The following is a 13,749-nucleotide window of genomic DNA, read 5'->3' as shown; positions in this document are numbered from 1 at the left end:
AGTATTGACAGCAAAAATAGTAAAGATAACTAAAGCAAAAGAAACAACATTAGTAACAAAATTTAAGAATAAGAATAATACACTGATAGGGAGAAGAAGGAGCAGATAGCGATATGAATATAAATATTTGCTATCCCAATTCAAGTAAACAAGTTTCTTTTTAGTTTGACTCAATATATTGACTTCCTTCAACCAGCGACAACATAACCACAAATATGAACAATACAGGATTCTGTATCTACTAAATATAGATCTGAATTCTGCAATGGAAAGACCATGAACATAATTTATTCAACACATCAAACTTCATTTGGGACAAAACTACGGAGCATCACTTGGAAATCCTTATAGCATCACAAATTATGTGAGGTCGTATCAATTACATTTGAGGTATTCTTCTTGAAGAGGAAATGGCAGCAATAAGGAGCCAATTACAACACAATATTATGGAAACCTCAAGAATAGAAGATTAATAAACGATATGTAGTATTTGTTTGCCGAAAGCTCGCTCATTGTTTTCCACATCGAGAAAACAAATCTAAGGGAGCATTTCTATCTCCTTTCATAAACTTGGCAACTTAAGATTATTTTTTAAGGCAATAGATAAATTTACCTCTCCAGAAGCATCACCAGTTCACAATGAGGAGTATGAGGAAAGAGATCAACCGCCATTGCTTTGACAGGTTGAAAAGGCTCTGAACTGGGCATAGATTTGGTCCTATGTCGTGCAAGACTAGCACTGCTCATATTTCTCCATCTGTTGTTTTTGTTATTACCCTTCTCAGTTTCATCTGGAGAAGGTGTGCATAGCTCAATAGCATTTGCGACCAAGCTCTCAGGGTTACAGGAAATGTAACTGAAAAGAGCAGATTAACAAAAACGAGGATTAGACTAGAAATAATGCTGGAAAAGGTCTGAACAATAACATAAGAAAATGGAGAAGGGACAAGTTGATGCATCAAAGGAGCTTACACGAGCCTCCTTAGACGTGAATTAGTCCTCAAAAGTTTGATAACCTACAAGCATTGAGAACAAAAATTAGCTCAAAGTAAGCAGCTCATTTCAAGCCCCGCATATAATAACGGAGGAAACATATAGTAGTATCAATCACGGGTGGTCACATAAAACTGAATTAGATCAAAAACCAGATGAACTCTTCATCCATTATATGAGATGCAGAAGCATATTAGCTTAAAAACTGGTGACCAACATCATAAAGAAGTATATTTATGCTCTAAGTACTTGTCCAGATACCAAGGATGAACGCAGAGAAATCACTTACAGTGGGATGCAGTCCAACACGTGGAGGATCCACAATTGCAACAACATTCTTGAAATGTCGCACTGAAGTGGTCAAATTATCTGATGAACTCTTCCCAAGTTGGGATTCTGATTCTGTAATGCCATCTGCTGAAGATTCTGACAAGCTTGTACCATTGGTACGCTCAAGGCCTGCTTTTCCCTCAGGTTCCATTGTGTTATCCGTAGAATCAGTATTCCCAATAGGTGCAGCTGCAGACCCAATACCTGATCCCTCATCTGTTTCCGATGCATTAACTATAGAATCAGTCTTCTCTGTGGAAGTTGTATTTTCTTGTATATCTGGAATTCCATCTACTTTTGGAGGTGAAGTAAGGTACTCTCTCAGTACAGATCCCATGACATTCTCGGCCTGCAATCGCATGGTGCAAATTCTGGAATTAACATGTGTAACATAGTTTTTAATACAAAAGATAAGCTATCCTACAGAAAGAGGGAAGGACAGATAAGCATAGTCATTGTTTCAAAAGAAATCTATGCTATAGCTACCGAACAAAAGCTCATTGAAATTCAGGTTGTTCTTAAAACTTAAAAGTAAGCTAGCTCTCAAACCAAATCCAGATAGACTTCAGAATGTGCGCCAGACCCATCAGGCTTTTACACATAGTTCAACTTAATATGCCTGATATATCTTTTTCCTTGACTAAAAAGCCTTTGCAAATCTTTAATGAAGTTAAAACTTAAAACGGGACTAAAAGTTAAGATTGTTATAATCTCCTCGTGTGTGTGTGTGGGGGGGTGGGGGGGGGGGGGGGAGTAATCTCCTGCTGTTTTAAGCTATAAATGGAACTTTAAATTTAGTAACAACATGAATTACACAACCTGACTAAAAAAAAAGTATAAATTACTACCAGTAAATCAACACTGTATAATTTAGCGGCCATGACCAAAAGGAAATAAATTAAAAATATGAACAAAATCTATTGGTAGTGACTTATTTTATAGACCAAGTATGACCAGCCAGCGGGCAGACCTATAATACGGAAGGGAAGGGTGAAGAAAGAATGAGAAACCCAGTAAAGATGTAGTCCAATCTGACCTTTCCACAAATAAATCTACAGTTTTTTATCCCATTGATTTCTGCATTTCTTTGAGCATCAGAGACCGCAGAGGCATTCATTTCAATGCCAACAACCTGAAAAAATTGATCAGAAAAAACTTCTTATCATCTCAAGACATTCAAACATATTCAATGTGCATATAGATTTTACTTCCTGTTACAAAATGTAAGTAAGAGGCACTTCTCTTAAACAAGAACTAAATACTAAGCTAACAGAAAAATGAGAGTAGCATTATAGATATTTTATTTATTTTATGATCCCCTCAAAAGTTCTCTCCGTGTCCGAACTGCTTAACTTACTCTCCTAGTAAGTCAAATGGTCCACCTCTTATTTAAACAGGAAATTTTCTCCCTCCAACAATTAAACAAATCTATATCCACCCAATTTTATTGGATGTCCCCAAATGGGGAATTCAAACAATAAAAACTGATACTAACTTATCCGAGGGTCTTTCGGAAACAGCCTCTACTCTTCACAAGGTAGGTGTAAGGTCTGCATACACACTACCCTCCCCAGACGCCACTTGTGGGATTACACTGGGTTGTTGTTGTTGTTATAAACTGATACTAACTTATATTATCTTGAATTTGAACTGACATATTCATAGTTAACCAAACATATTTCGTTTCAAACTATACTCCATCCCAAATTGGATATCTAGCTTTCAGTAACATCCCAAAATTCGACTCAATTCGTATTAAGAAGATTTATTTTCTCTGATGAAACCTTCACAGTGTTTAACACAAATTTTTCTCTATTTTATTTCCAGAATGAAAAAGTAAACACAATTAGCCCATCCATATGTACCACCACAAATATTACGCATTTAAGCTATCGAATTTTATCTTAATATATGTACCATACTTAAAAAAAGTATTATGTATAAAGTAAAACTAAGACATTCAATTGGGGATAACAGATGAAAACACTTATTTGCCTAACTCCACATAATAGTTTACTTGGAAGTATTGCTACTAACTCCTGGAGTAATCAAAGTAGGACATTTTTAAAATAGAGGTAAAGGTAGATATAGTGAGTTATTCGGGCAAATATTTAACACCATGAAGCAAAAGAATTTCAAAAAAGCAAAATTTAGAATTTAATGGAGTGGTGAACATTACCATACCAACTCGATTAGCCAGAGTCAGACCAATTGTTCCAGTTCCACAACAAACGTCGAAAAGCAAGGTATCAGGACCCAAGCTCGCCCAGTCCCCCGCCAGGGAGTACAATTTCTCTGCAGCAAGGGTGTTCACCTGTGCCAATTAAAGAACTTAAAGACTTGCAACTTCTGAGAGAGAGAGAGAGAGAGAGAGAGAGAGAGAGAGAGAGAGAGAGAGGGGGAGGAGGGTTATTGGGGGGGAGAAAAGAATAAGATCGGCTTAGGACAGAAAGAAATAAGCAATAATCTCACCTGAAAGAAGGCTGTGGGTGAAATACAAAACTTAAGTCCATTTATAAAATCGTGAATTTTTGCTTCAGCAACTGTATTATCTGCTTGCAGTTCAGAATATCTTTCCCCTTTGGGAAACGGAAGGACGCGCAGAGAAGCATCTGCCGGCGCTACATTAGATATACCAGTGTGATCCTGCACTTAGAAGTAGCAACATCAAGGTTGCGTAAAGCCACCACTGGCAGATCAAGTACATATTTCACTATTATGAAAAAAACTAGAATCTTGAAAAGGTAAAAAACAAGACATCTGAAGGATTTAAGGTGTAAATAAAGGATCACTAGTTTGAAGCAAGGATATAGGCATAAACCAAAATTTAAGACAAAGGGATAATAAGGTACAAAGACAAATAGGGTTTTAACTCTCAGCATCCCTAGCTTATTTCCTTTTTCTGAACAAGTTGGTTTGTTATATATTAGTGAGAAACAAGTGCCAGATTTTAGAGTTAACCCAAACCTTCAACCTCCCCCCCCCCCCCCAAAACTGTCACCATAGATTGAGAAATGCCTTCAAGAATTGATGTATGATAACTACCTGAACTACCAGGACAGTAAGAGGTAATGTTGGTGATGCACTAGAAGCTCCAATAGCAAATGCTTTGGCCATACTTTGGAATTCATCATTAACTACTGCATCATCCAGCGCCAGAGTGCAAACCTAAGCAATCCAGGAGTAAAGAAAATGAAAAAAAAAAAACAGAAGGAAAGGAGCAAGTCCTAAGCACAAACTAAAATCAACTGCTCATTTGTCTTTTTGAGAAGGAGCTGTTCATTTTTCTGAAAATGATATATAAGAAAGAACAAAATAAGGACAAAGTTAACAAGACATAAACCTGAACAATGAGCATAACCTCTGAAATACTTGCATCGGGATTTTCAACCTCTACATTATTACCAGGCATGCGACCTTCTCGAACCTGGATGTAGATATCCCAAAAGAACCAGTCAGTTGGCCAAGCATCACAAACCCGCATCCCCCCATTTCCAATAAAAGCAAGAAAAGACTGTCCAGCCTCTCCAACATGCACACTGAATCATCTCTGCATGATAGGAGAGGCTGAACAAACTAATTGGTCATAGAAAGAAGTTGGACATACAGTAAGTTGCCTCCAGAATCCAGTATTATTCAATCTATTCCAAATAGGTAGGGTTGACTTTTGTAAAAATTCTTGAAAGATAGCAGCATATTTACAAGAAATTCTAGAAACATTTGGGCAGTTCACAGGTTCCTCAACAGCTGTCACACCCTCCCTGGTACAAGGGTAATTCCTGTTAAATGGACAATGACAAGGAAAAAAAAACTAGATGTTGAAAAACTGCAATCACTTCTATCTACCTGAAATTTCCAAGCAGAAACCCCACAGTTGGCTTCCCTAGTACAGAGTATCCAACAGAAAACTCACACTTGTTACGATATCCCTCAATAAGTGGCGAGTCAATTATGCCCTCCAGTTTGCATGGTTGACCACCTGCTCAAAGAAATGATCGGATCAAAGGTTATATCATTTCTTTATCAAATGCTATAAAAGAATAATAGCATCCTAATTCCACATGATTTCAGTGAACAGAAGTGAATCAGTTGTCTATTAACTATACAGATATAGTCATAGAGCAACAATGCAGTCGATGCAATTCAAAGAAATGATTTAAGTGTACCTATGTCCCTAGATTTGAGAATCCATTCTGGAAGTGAAACACCATTTGGACAGGCTTTACGTGCATTTCGAGTCTGTCCATATGAAAAAACAGAAAAAGTGGTCAAAAGTCTATTTTCACAAACCTTGAGAAAGTGGTAATTCAGGAAGTCAAAAGTTTTGAGCGGTTTTATAACAATATGGAATAGAGGGATACGATATCCTAACAAGTTTTTTGAGAGTTTGCATCAAAGAGCTCTTCTTCTGCTCCAGCTGATCAGCGTATGGTATATTAGCAAGAGGAGTCACCACATCACGAACACTCCTACCCTTCAAAACTGAATCACTGAACAGTGGGTCCTCAGCCTCAGTTTCATCTGATATTTTATTCGAATCCAAACTGTCCCCAGTTGGGGTTTGCTTTTCACCTTGTTGACTGGCCGGAGATGAAGATATTGCCGAATTACCTTTTCTCTCAAATGGCCGCGGAATGACATCTCCAACCTTCAAATTCTTGTTTCCAACAAGCTTTCCATTCAACTCCTGCCAAGTTCGAGTTTGAAAAATAAATGTTTCTGATAATTGCAGAACTGCATGTCACTCTAATCAAATTTAGATAACAATTGGAATACCTTCAGAGCACTCTTCACTTGTTCTGCATTTTCAAAAGTAACAAATCCTACAACCATGCCTTTCTTCTTTTTTGCTGATTTAAAAGTAACATCCTGAAATTTAAGGAGTCAATTCCAACTAACACTCATCCCCTTATAAAAAGAATCCACAAAGGACAACAACAACAACAACCCAGTAAAATCCCACTATTGGGGTAAATCCACAAAGAACAGAACAATAAATAAAAAAAAGGTAAAGAGTAGGGATTATTTTCTTTAGGAAGCCGAATCATGATTTCCAGGAGAGCAGACTTGTCCAACCATAGAGCAAACATCAGTACTTCTACAGATGCTAACGATGGTACTGCCAGTGGTCTACAAAACTACAGCCGCTCTTTAAGGCAATGATGAATTCTAGCGGTGTCATGGATGCAAGGATGAACAAAAGAAACTTATGTTAAAGGGTATGTTCAACATACATGTAGCCATTTTCACTTGCATTCACTTTACTAGAAAAAGAAAAAGGATAATATAGGGTCCCAGGAACATAACCAACATAAAGGACTGATCTATGTGCTAATTTGCTTTAGAAAGTAATGTATGTTTCCGAAGAATCTACGGAGAACCATTGGAAATGAATTATCCATTGCATCACCTGATCACCTCATGCGGTGGATGATTCAAAGACGAATACATGAAAGGAGAAAACATAGACCTGCCAGTTTCTGTATTGCGCTGACAATGTTCTTATATTACCAATGTTCAACATAAAATCAAGGGAAAGGCACCTAGAAACCCCCCCCCCACCCCCCACCCCCCGCACGCACACACAAAATAAAATCTACTAGCTCTTTCAAGATAGTGTTTGGTTTTCTAAAACTCCCTGAGGACCAGTCGACTCAGTTGCCAGTTCCTCTTCACACATCATAATGGACACAACTCTTAACCATATGTGTAGTATTTAACTTTCAGCACAACACAGATACTAGGAGTTAGAACACATTTTTGAAAAAAGTCATACAACAAGAAGAAAAGCCCGTAGAAAGTTAAAAGTGTTCTCCATTAGCTTCTTTGGTCTGGAAAAAGATGAAAATGTTGAAAGTTGCATTTGGCATTAGCGTTCCCCAGAGAAGAAAAGTTTGCAGAAACTAAATAATGCTCCTTTGGTCACAAAGAGAGGAAATTGCACTTCCAGCATAGTGCTTCCAAAGTATTCATAGTTTCCATTTTTCCAACAAGTAATCTTTTGATTGATGGACTTTGTATCCTATTGACCATAGAACAAATGCAGTGAAATCTATAAAGATGTCTAGTTCACAAAACCAACTCAAACTGACAAAGTTCACACCCAATGTGAAGATAGCTACCCATTCTTGATTAGTGAGAACTAAAACTTCAAATATATACAAGCTCCTTAATTGAATGACCGAGTGGTAGACGCTTAGAAGAACAACATATATCCCATGCTTCGAAATAGCTTAATTAACTCTGTCTTAGGTTCTCCACTACTTAAAACTGGGAATTAGAAAAATGTTTAGAAAATAAATGCAAAACCAAGATTTCATTTTTTAATTATAAAATCCCCGGAGAGCCAGTACTGTTTGAAACTCGGTAGATAATGAGCCCAACCATATCAGCTGGTGTTCTCTTACCACTGGACCAAAGTAGGGGGGGCGCAAAAGCTTTCAACTTTAATATCTAGAAATATTGAAAAGAGCAAGAATCTTACATGCTGCTTAAGGAAACACCTTAAATTATCCGAACTCCACTTCATAGGAAGATTAACCAGGCACTTTGACAACCCAGTACCCGACGAACTACATTCCTCCTCATCGTCTACCGCTTCCGTCATCATGACGTCATGACACTTCTCTTCTTCTTTATTCTCTGCCTTATCGCCACCATCATCCTTCTTAGCTATCTTTTTCGCCCGCTCAGAAGTCGGGTCCCATGTATTATCGGGTCGGGGACGGAGCTCCGACTCACCATGGGCATAACGGCAGGTATCACCGTGGCTGCATGAGTTATCGTTTCTTCGGAAGTAAGAGCAAAGACTCGTTTTCCATAACGGGTTTGGCTGTTGCTGTTGTTGCTCCGTTTCTGTTTCTGTTTCTTCTCGCTTTCGCTTTTCCGTTGGTGCAATTTCAACCGTTGGATTGGTGGAGGTTTCCGGGGAATGGAGTTGCTCTGTTAAATCCTCGCCGTTGATTTTGGGGTTTAGGGTTTCTGTCGACATTGGGGAAGACGGCGGTGAGGTTTTAGGAGTTTGGTTCAGTAGTAGCCGTCGATTTAACTAAGGTTTATGTTTGTTGTTCGTGCGAGTCCTACGTTTGACAAATAACTCCACCACTACTGTTCCCATTGTAAGGATTTGCGTAACGCCCCTCTTAATTCTCCTTTTTTGTTTTCGAAGCTCCTCTTAATTCTCAAGTGTAGTGATTCGAGTCCTAATAGTTTTTTTGCAAGTACTTTGTATTAATTATTACTTACTCAAAAAATGTAAAAGATATATAACCATATTTTTTAAAAAGAAATCTTATTTTCTTTATAAAAAGTGCAATCATTTTGTAATAATCAAGTTTAAGTAAGACTAAATTATACAGACAAAAGATAAATAAATTTTGAAATTTACAGCGTTATTCATGTTTAAAAAAATTATACAGAAGAAAAAATGCTCCATTTCTTTAAAGATGTTTGCATAAAGGGTATATGCATACTAGAGATACTCCTCAATTTAAATAGAGATAGTAAAGTGGTCATACTTGCAATTCTTTGTGAGGTATGTATGACATCTGCACCAGCAAAGAATGCTCTTTGTTGTATGTAATGTGCTATCTATGTGCCCCACTGTATACTCTTCAGTGCATGTACCCACATAAGAACTAGGATGTAAAGAGATAAAAGAGAAAACGACATTATATTGCCGTTATTAAAATAATAGCCGAAACTATATATATATTATGCATGTTATATATAAAATTTATACAAATTGTATATCCTTTTTTGGCTACCAAATATAAATAGTTTTTGGTATGGGCTAAAAGTGAAAAAAATCATAAAGATAATGGAAGAAGATGGCTAGGCCGCTAAATTGAATTGTTTACGTGGGTTAGTCGTAAAAGCCCATCTGCTGAGCAGCATATATGGGCTTTCTTGGGTAAAATTTCAACAATAGCTACTTTTCAGTCCCAATAACTGAGAAAAATAGCCATCATGGGAGTTTCACTTGTGTACTCCAGGATAGTAGCTATTTATCAAAGGCATGGCCAAGAAATGACCAGCGGACGCTATTTTTGTTCATTTTCAACTGAGCTAGAAAAGGCAGTCCACAATTGGGTGTATTAAAGTTCGTCATAGGAACTAGGAGGTAAAGCACAAATTTTATTACTTTCATTGATCAGACAGACCAGCGTATTAATTATGAAAGTTTAAAAACGAAAAACAAAAGAGAATGTAAATGATGGAGATAACCCATTTTTCGTAGGGAAGGGTAAATAGAAAAAAAGACATCCACATAATTGGTGTTGGTTTCAAGTTTCAACCCGTAAAATTCATATCATGTGCGCTTACATATAATTTTACTGCGTGAACTGTAAAATTCTACCACGTGAGAGTTCAATCTCCGTCGTTTTCCTCAATAAATAAACTATTAATCACGATAAATTATTATTTGTCTAATTCTTAGGTGTAAGTGAGGTCCTCCAAAAGCAAAATTGTTTGCCAAACAAAGGATATCATTATTAACGAATTACAGGGGATACATTGAACCGACACAGGAATCAGGCACAATATCTTTCTTTTTGTTATAAAACAATAAAAAAGAAAAAGAGCATTACAGAGAAATGTAGATAGATAATTCTTATTGATTTAAGATAAATTATAATGGAATAGGATATCTTTATTTATAGGAAAAGAGTGACTTAGCCACCAAGTAAAATTTCTAAAATCTCTCTAAAATATAGATATTCACCTTAAATACAATTCTATTTATAACACTCCCCCTTGAATGTCTATTCAACAGATAATGTGACTCGTTAAAACCTTAACTAAAATAAAACTCAGTGGGAAAAAATTCTAGAAAAGGAAAAAGAGTACACATATTTAGAAATACGCCTTTTGGTTGCCTCGTTAAAAACCTTGCAAGGAAAACCCAGTGGGATAAAACCTTGTAAGGGAAAAGGAGTACAACGCGTATTAACTCCCCATGATGAGAGCATCAATTCACATCCTTGAGCCTTCGCATTCCAATCTTGTGCACCATCTTCAAAATATCGTTGGTAGAGATTTGATACACAAATCAATCATATTAACTTGAATGAACATCATTCTTGATAAATATATAATGTCTTCATAAACTGCTGTGGAATGGCCTTTTCAATATCTCTGTGGAGGTAAAAAAAAAATTCGCTATCACATTATCATCCTTACAGTTATAGCAAGATACATTTGTGCATAAATTGCACTAAGGACATGGTACTTCAAGATCAAGAATTGTATATGCTTCAAGCAATTGAAATCCTTCGGGGATTATCATATAAGTATAGTCAAATAAGCCATATAAATAGACTTCAGATGCATATCAAGTTTTCGTATCATGCTAGACATATAAAATAGTTAAAAGTGATTGCACACACCATTGACTTTATACTTTCAAGTGTTTGAACTACATGTCCAAAATTACATGTCTTTCATATGAAACCAATCTATTATTTCTCCAGACTTAAGATCCTCTTATATATTTAGCGTTATCATATATGTCGTCGACGAACATTATATATCGGTTCCAATATATTTTTTATAGAGACATAACATAGAGATCTTTTTATTCATTTCTGGTACCTAAACCTCTCCTGAGATTTTATGAAGTATTATGTCATGTGATCTTCTAGATCACTTGCCTCCTTACTATGATCATTTGCTCATCTTCTTTATCAAGAATTTTATTTGAAACTGATTTGTCTATATGTTTTAACCGTACCATAGACTTTGTCCTTCTAGGACTTAATAGGAGCATTTTCAGTGAGAATATAGTTACTTTCTTTGAGTCAGCAAATGCGTCTTGCATGCTTTGCAATATATTGTAGATGAATTATCTTTTTATGAACTTCAAGTTTATATTATCTTATTCGAGGATCTAGATGTAAAAATGATAATTCATTCTACATAACTTTTTCTCAACTGTTTATCCTGTCTACCCCTCATGGAAAAACTAACTTGCTTCCTCAACTTTGGGAACTCATCTTTGTGCATTATGGTGTTAATCAAAATATACACCGCACATCCTGACCCTGAATCACTTATGAGGGGATGATGTAATATACTTTCGTGTATAACGTATGTCAAACTAATATAGATAACTTTATTCTCGTAAGCAATAGTTTAACTATTAAGTGGAGGCACTCAATAAATCATTTTGCTAAACCAGCTGTGATGTAAACCAACTTATCAAGATGAAATGTCTTGAATAGAAAATCTGGAAATTATGCTCTAAATTAAATTATTTAGCAAGTTACCTCACAAACATCATGTTGTGGGTTAATAATAATCGCACATGTAACCATCTCATGTATGCATCTTGCGTGGTATACATAGCAGGTGAATAAGCCCATATTCATATTTGATAAATTTCAGAATTCAAGGAATTCAATCCCAATTTTATTTGGTATAATAATCGCGAGAACAAGCAACACAAGAGAATTCATAAATAATCTTCCTCAATACTTACCCATGATAATTCTCATTTATTTTGCGCATCTAAATCAAGATTGCTCAATAAGCCATGCTTGATAAAATTATATGTATTAGTAAATTTCAGGTTTACATTATGACATGCGCAATTGTTAATTAAACTTTCAGTTTACTGCGACATGGATTTTATATCAATAAACATCCAATTTACTGTGTCATGTAATTTTGCCATATTTTTTATTTGTGTAATACAAATCAGGCAATAAAGCGGGTAGTATTCATATATACATATTCCCGCACTACAGTCGTAGTAATATAAAGATATTAAATCTTCATTATTTATAGTGTCAATATATCCAACCGTTTTCGCGAATACTTTAGAAACTCAATAAGTTTCTTTGAGACTTACTACGACACAAAATAGTATAATTGGCTCTTCTAGAGCTCTCAATTAATTTTGTACTGCCATTTATTTATTAACATTCATATGGTGAATACCTCTTTTAAGGAGAAAGTTATAACATTATGGTCATGGTCAAAATTATATGCAAGATCTGTTTATTGCATTACTGTTGTCCTTTAATAATCACATTACCAAAATATTTTGACTCTATAATAGGTACGTGACCAATGACCATTCATGCCATAATAAATAAAATATTTTCTTAGTTCATCTCAAACCTCCTTCTAGAGGTGAGTGTGGTATATTTATTACCACTAGCACGTTCATATTCTTCCAAGAATGAATATGTATTCATAAATCACATGTTGTCACATTCACATCATGAATGGATCATAATCATATATATGTACTTTACAAAATCTCATGTCAAATCGATGACAAATTTTACTTTCACGCAGTGAAGGATTATTTTGAGAATACTTATTGTTCTCATTACCACAATGATGACGATTCTAATTTTATCTATTGCCACGTCCACATCCATTGATACATTCATAATAATAATTTTGTCTTCTTTCAGACGTATCACATACTGCTACCACATTCTCTTAAGATAATGAGAATGAAACAAATTCAATGGGACGGGTTTCTACTTCTTGTTCTCACAATCATACATGAATTTGGTCATGGCAAGACATAGAAATTTTACCACTTTTGGTGGTTATAATTTCTTACAAACTCTATTAGAGTTAGCATCAAAATTTATTGTCTTTGCTTGTATTTAAAATCAAATTATATAATTTTAAGAATTCAAAAGAGAAAAATAAAATAAAATACTTACTTTAAATCCAGAATTTAATCATGAACGAAGTTCATGGAATAATTGGCAATCATTATGCTCAATCCCAAAGCTTTTACTCAATTGGTTAGAGTCTCGTGCTGATAACGTGTTATAAAATAATAAAAGAAGAAGAAGAGCATTACAAAGAAAAGTACAGAGAGAGAATTCTTATTGATTTGGGACAATTACAATGGAATAGGACAACTTTATTTATAGGGAAAGAGTAACTTAGCCACCAAGTAAAATCCCTAAAATCTCTCTAAAATATAGACATTCACCTTAAATACAATTATATTTATAATACTTTTATTTTTTAAACAAAACTCTACATGTGATTGTACTTTGAATAACCATCCCTAACCTCTTTGATTTGTAGTTGTAAATTCATTGGGAATAAAACAAGAAGAAAATTAATTGTAAACTAGATACTCTTCACTATTGGTTAGAGATATAAGGGGTTGTCGTTTGGTAGGGTCAGGGTGTATGAAAATAGTACTAAATAAAAGGCAAAATAGCATCCGGGCCACTTAAACTTATACTCAATTATCAACCCGGTATAGAAACTGTATTTTTCCATTTGAACACCCCAACTCAATTATTCGCACATCAATAGGCACACTCAGTTGAGCGTGTTTCTCAGTCGTGATGACATAATTGACACGTCACTTAATTAGCCTTTTATAGTTTGACATGTGTAATTTGTGAGTCCTAATTTTTTTAAAAATCAACTTACCAAATG

The 13,749-nt window shown here is 35.4% G+C and overlaps 1 protein-coding gene across 2 annotated transcripts; it reads right to left on the bottom strand.

Moving 5' to 3' along the window:
• Window positions 1–272: 272 nt before the first annotated feature.
• Window positions 273–8,410, bottom strand: LOC104089036 (zinc finger CCCH domain-containing protein 24). 2 transcript variants are annotated; one of them, XM_009593848.4, is made up of 14 exons: window positions 7,808–8,409; window positions 6,100–6,192; window positions 5,696–6,010; window positions 5,490–5,562; window positions 5,170–5,302; window positions 4,931–5,084; window positions 4,667–4,750; window positions 4,369–4,491; window positions 3,796–3,969; window positions 3,503–3,637; window positions 2,360–2,455; window positions 1,283–1,672; window positions 973–1,016; window positions 273–856 (listed from the first exon to the last, which is right to left on the bottom strand). In XM_009593848.4, the coding sequence occupies exons 1-14, from the start codon at window positions 8,312–8,314 to the stop codon at window positions 610–612; spliced, it is 2,568 nt and encodes an 855-aa protein (XP_009592143.1). In that variant the 5' UTR covers window positions 8,315–8,409; the 3' UTR covers window positions 273–609. The 2 variants fall into 2 exon arrangements, with proteins under 2 accessions (XP_009592143.1, XP_018623943.1); XM_018768427.3 differs by lacking the exon at window positions 6,100–6,192 and having other exon boundaries at window positions 7,808–8,410.
• Between the last annotated feature and the right edge of the window lie 5,339 nt (window positions 8,411–13,749).

Source organism: Nicotiana tomentosiformis, chromosome 11 (genome assembly GCF_000390325.3).
Source record: "Nicotiana tomentosiformis chromosome 11, ASM39032v3, whole genome shotgun sequence".
Classification (NCBI taxonomy): domain Eukaryota; kingdom Viridiplantae; phylum Streptophyta; class Magnoliopsida; order Solanales; family Solanaceae; genus Nicotiana; species Nicotiana tomentosiformis.
The sequence above is the reverse complement of the archived record's forward strand: the minus strand, read 5'-3'. Positions and strand labels throughout refer to the sequence as shown.

Coding starts and splice junctions, on each gene's coding strand:
- LOC104089036 (XM_009593848.4), bottom strand. CDS start 8,314: ATGTCGACAGAAACCCTAAACCCCAAAATCAACGGCGAGGATTTAACA. Junction 6,193..7,807: donor GGTGTTTCCTTAAGCAGCAT/GTAAGATTCTTG, acceptor CTTAAATTTCAG/GATGTTACTTTTAAATCAGC. Junction 2,456..3,502: donor TGGCTAATCGAGTTGGTATG/GTAATGTTCACC, acceptor CAATTTTTTCAG/GTTGTTGGCATTGAAATGAA.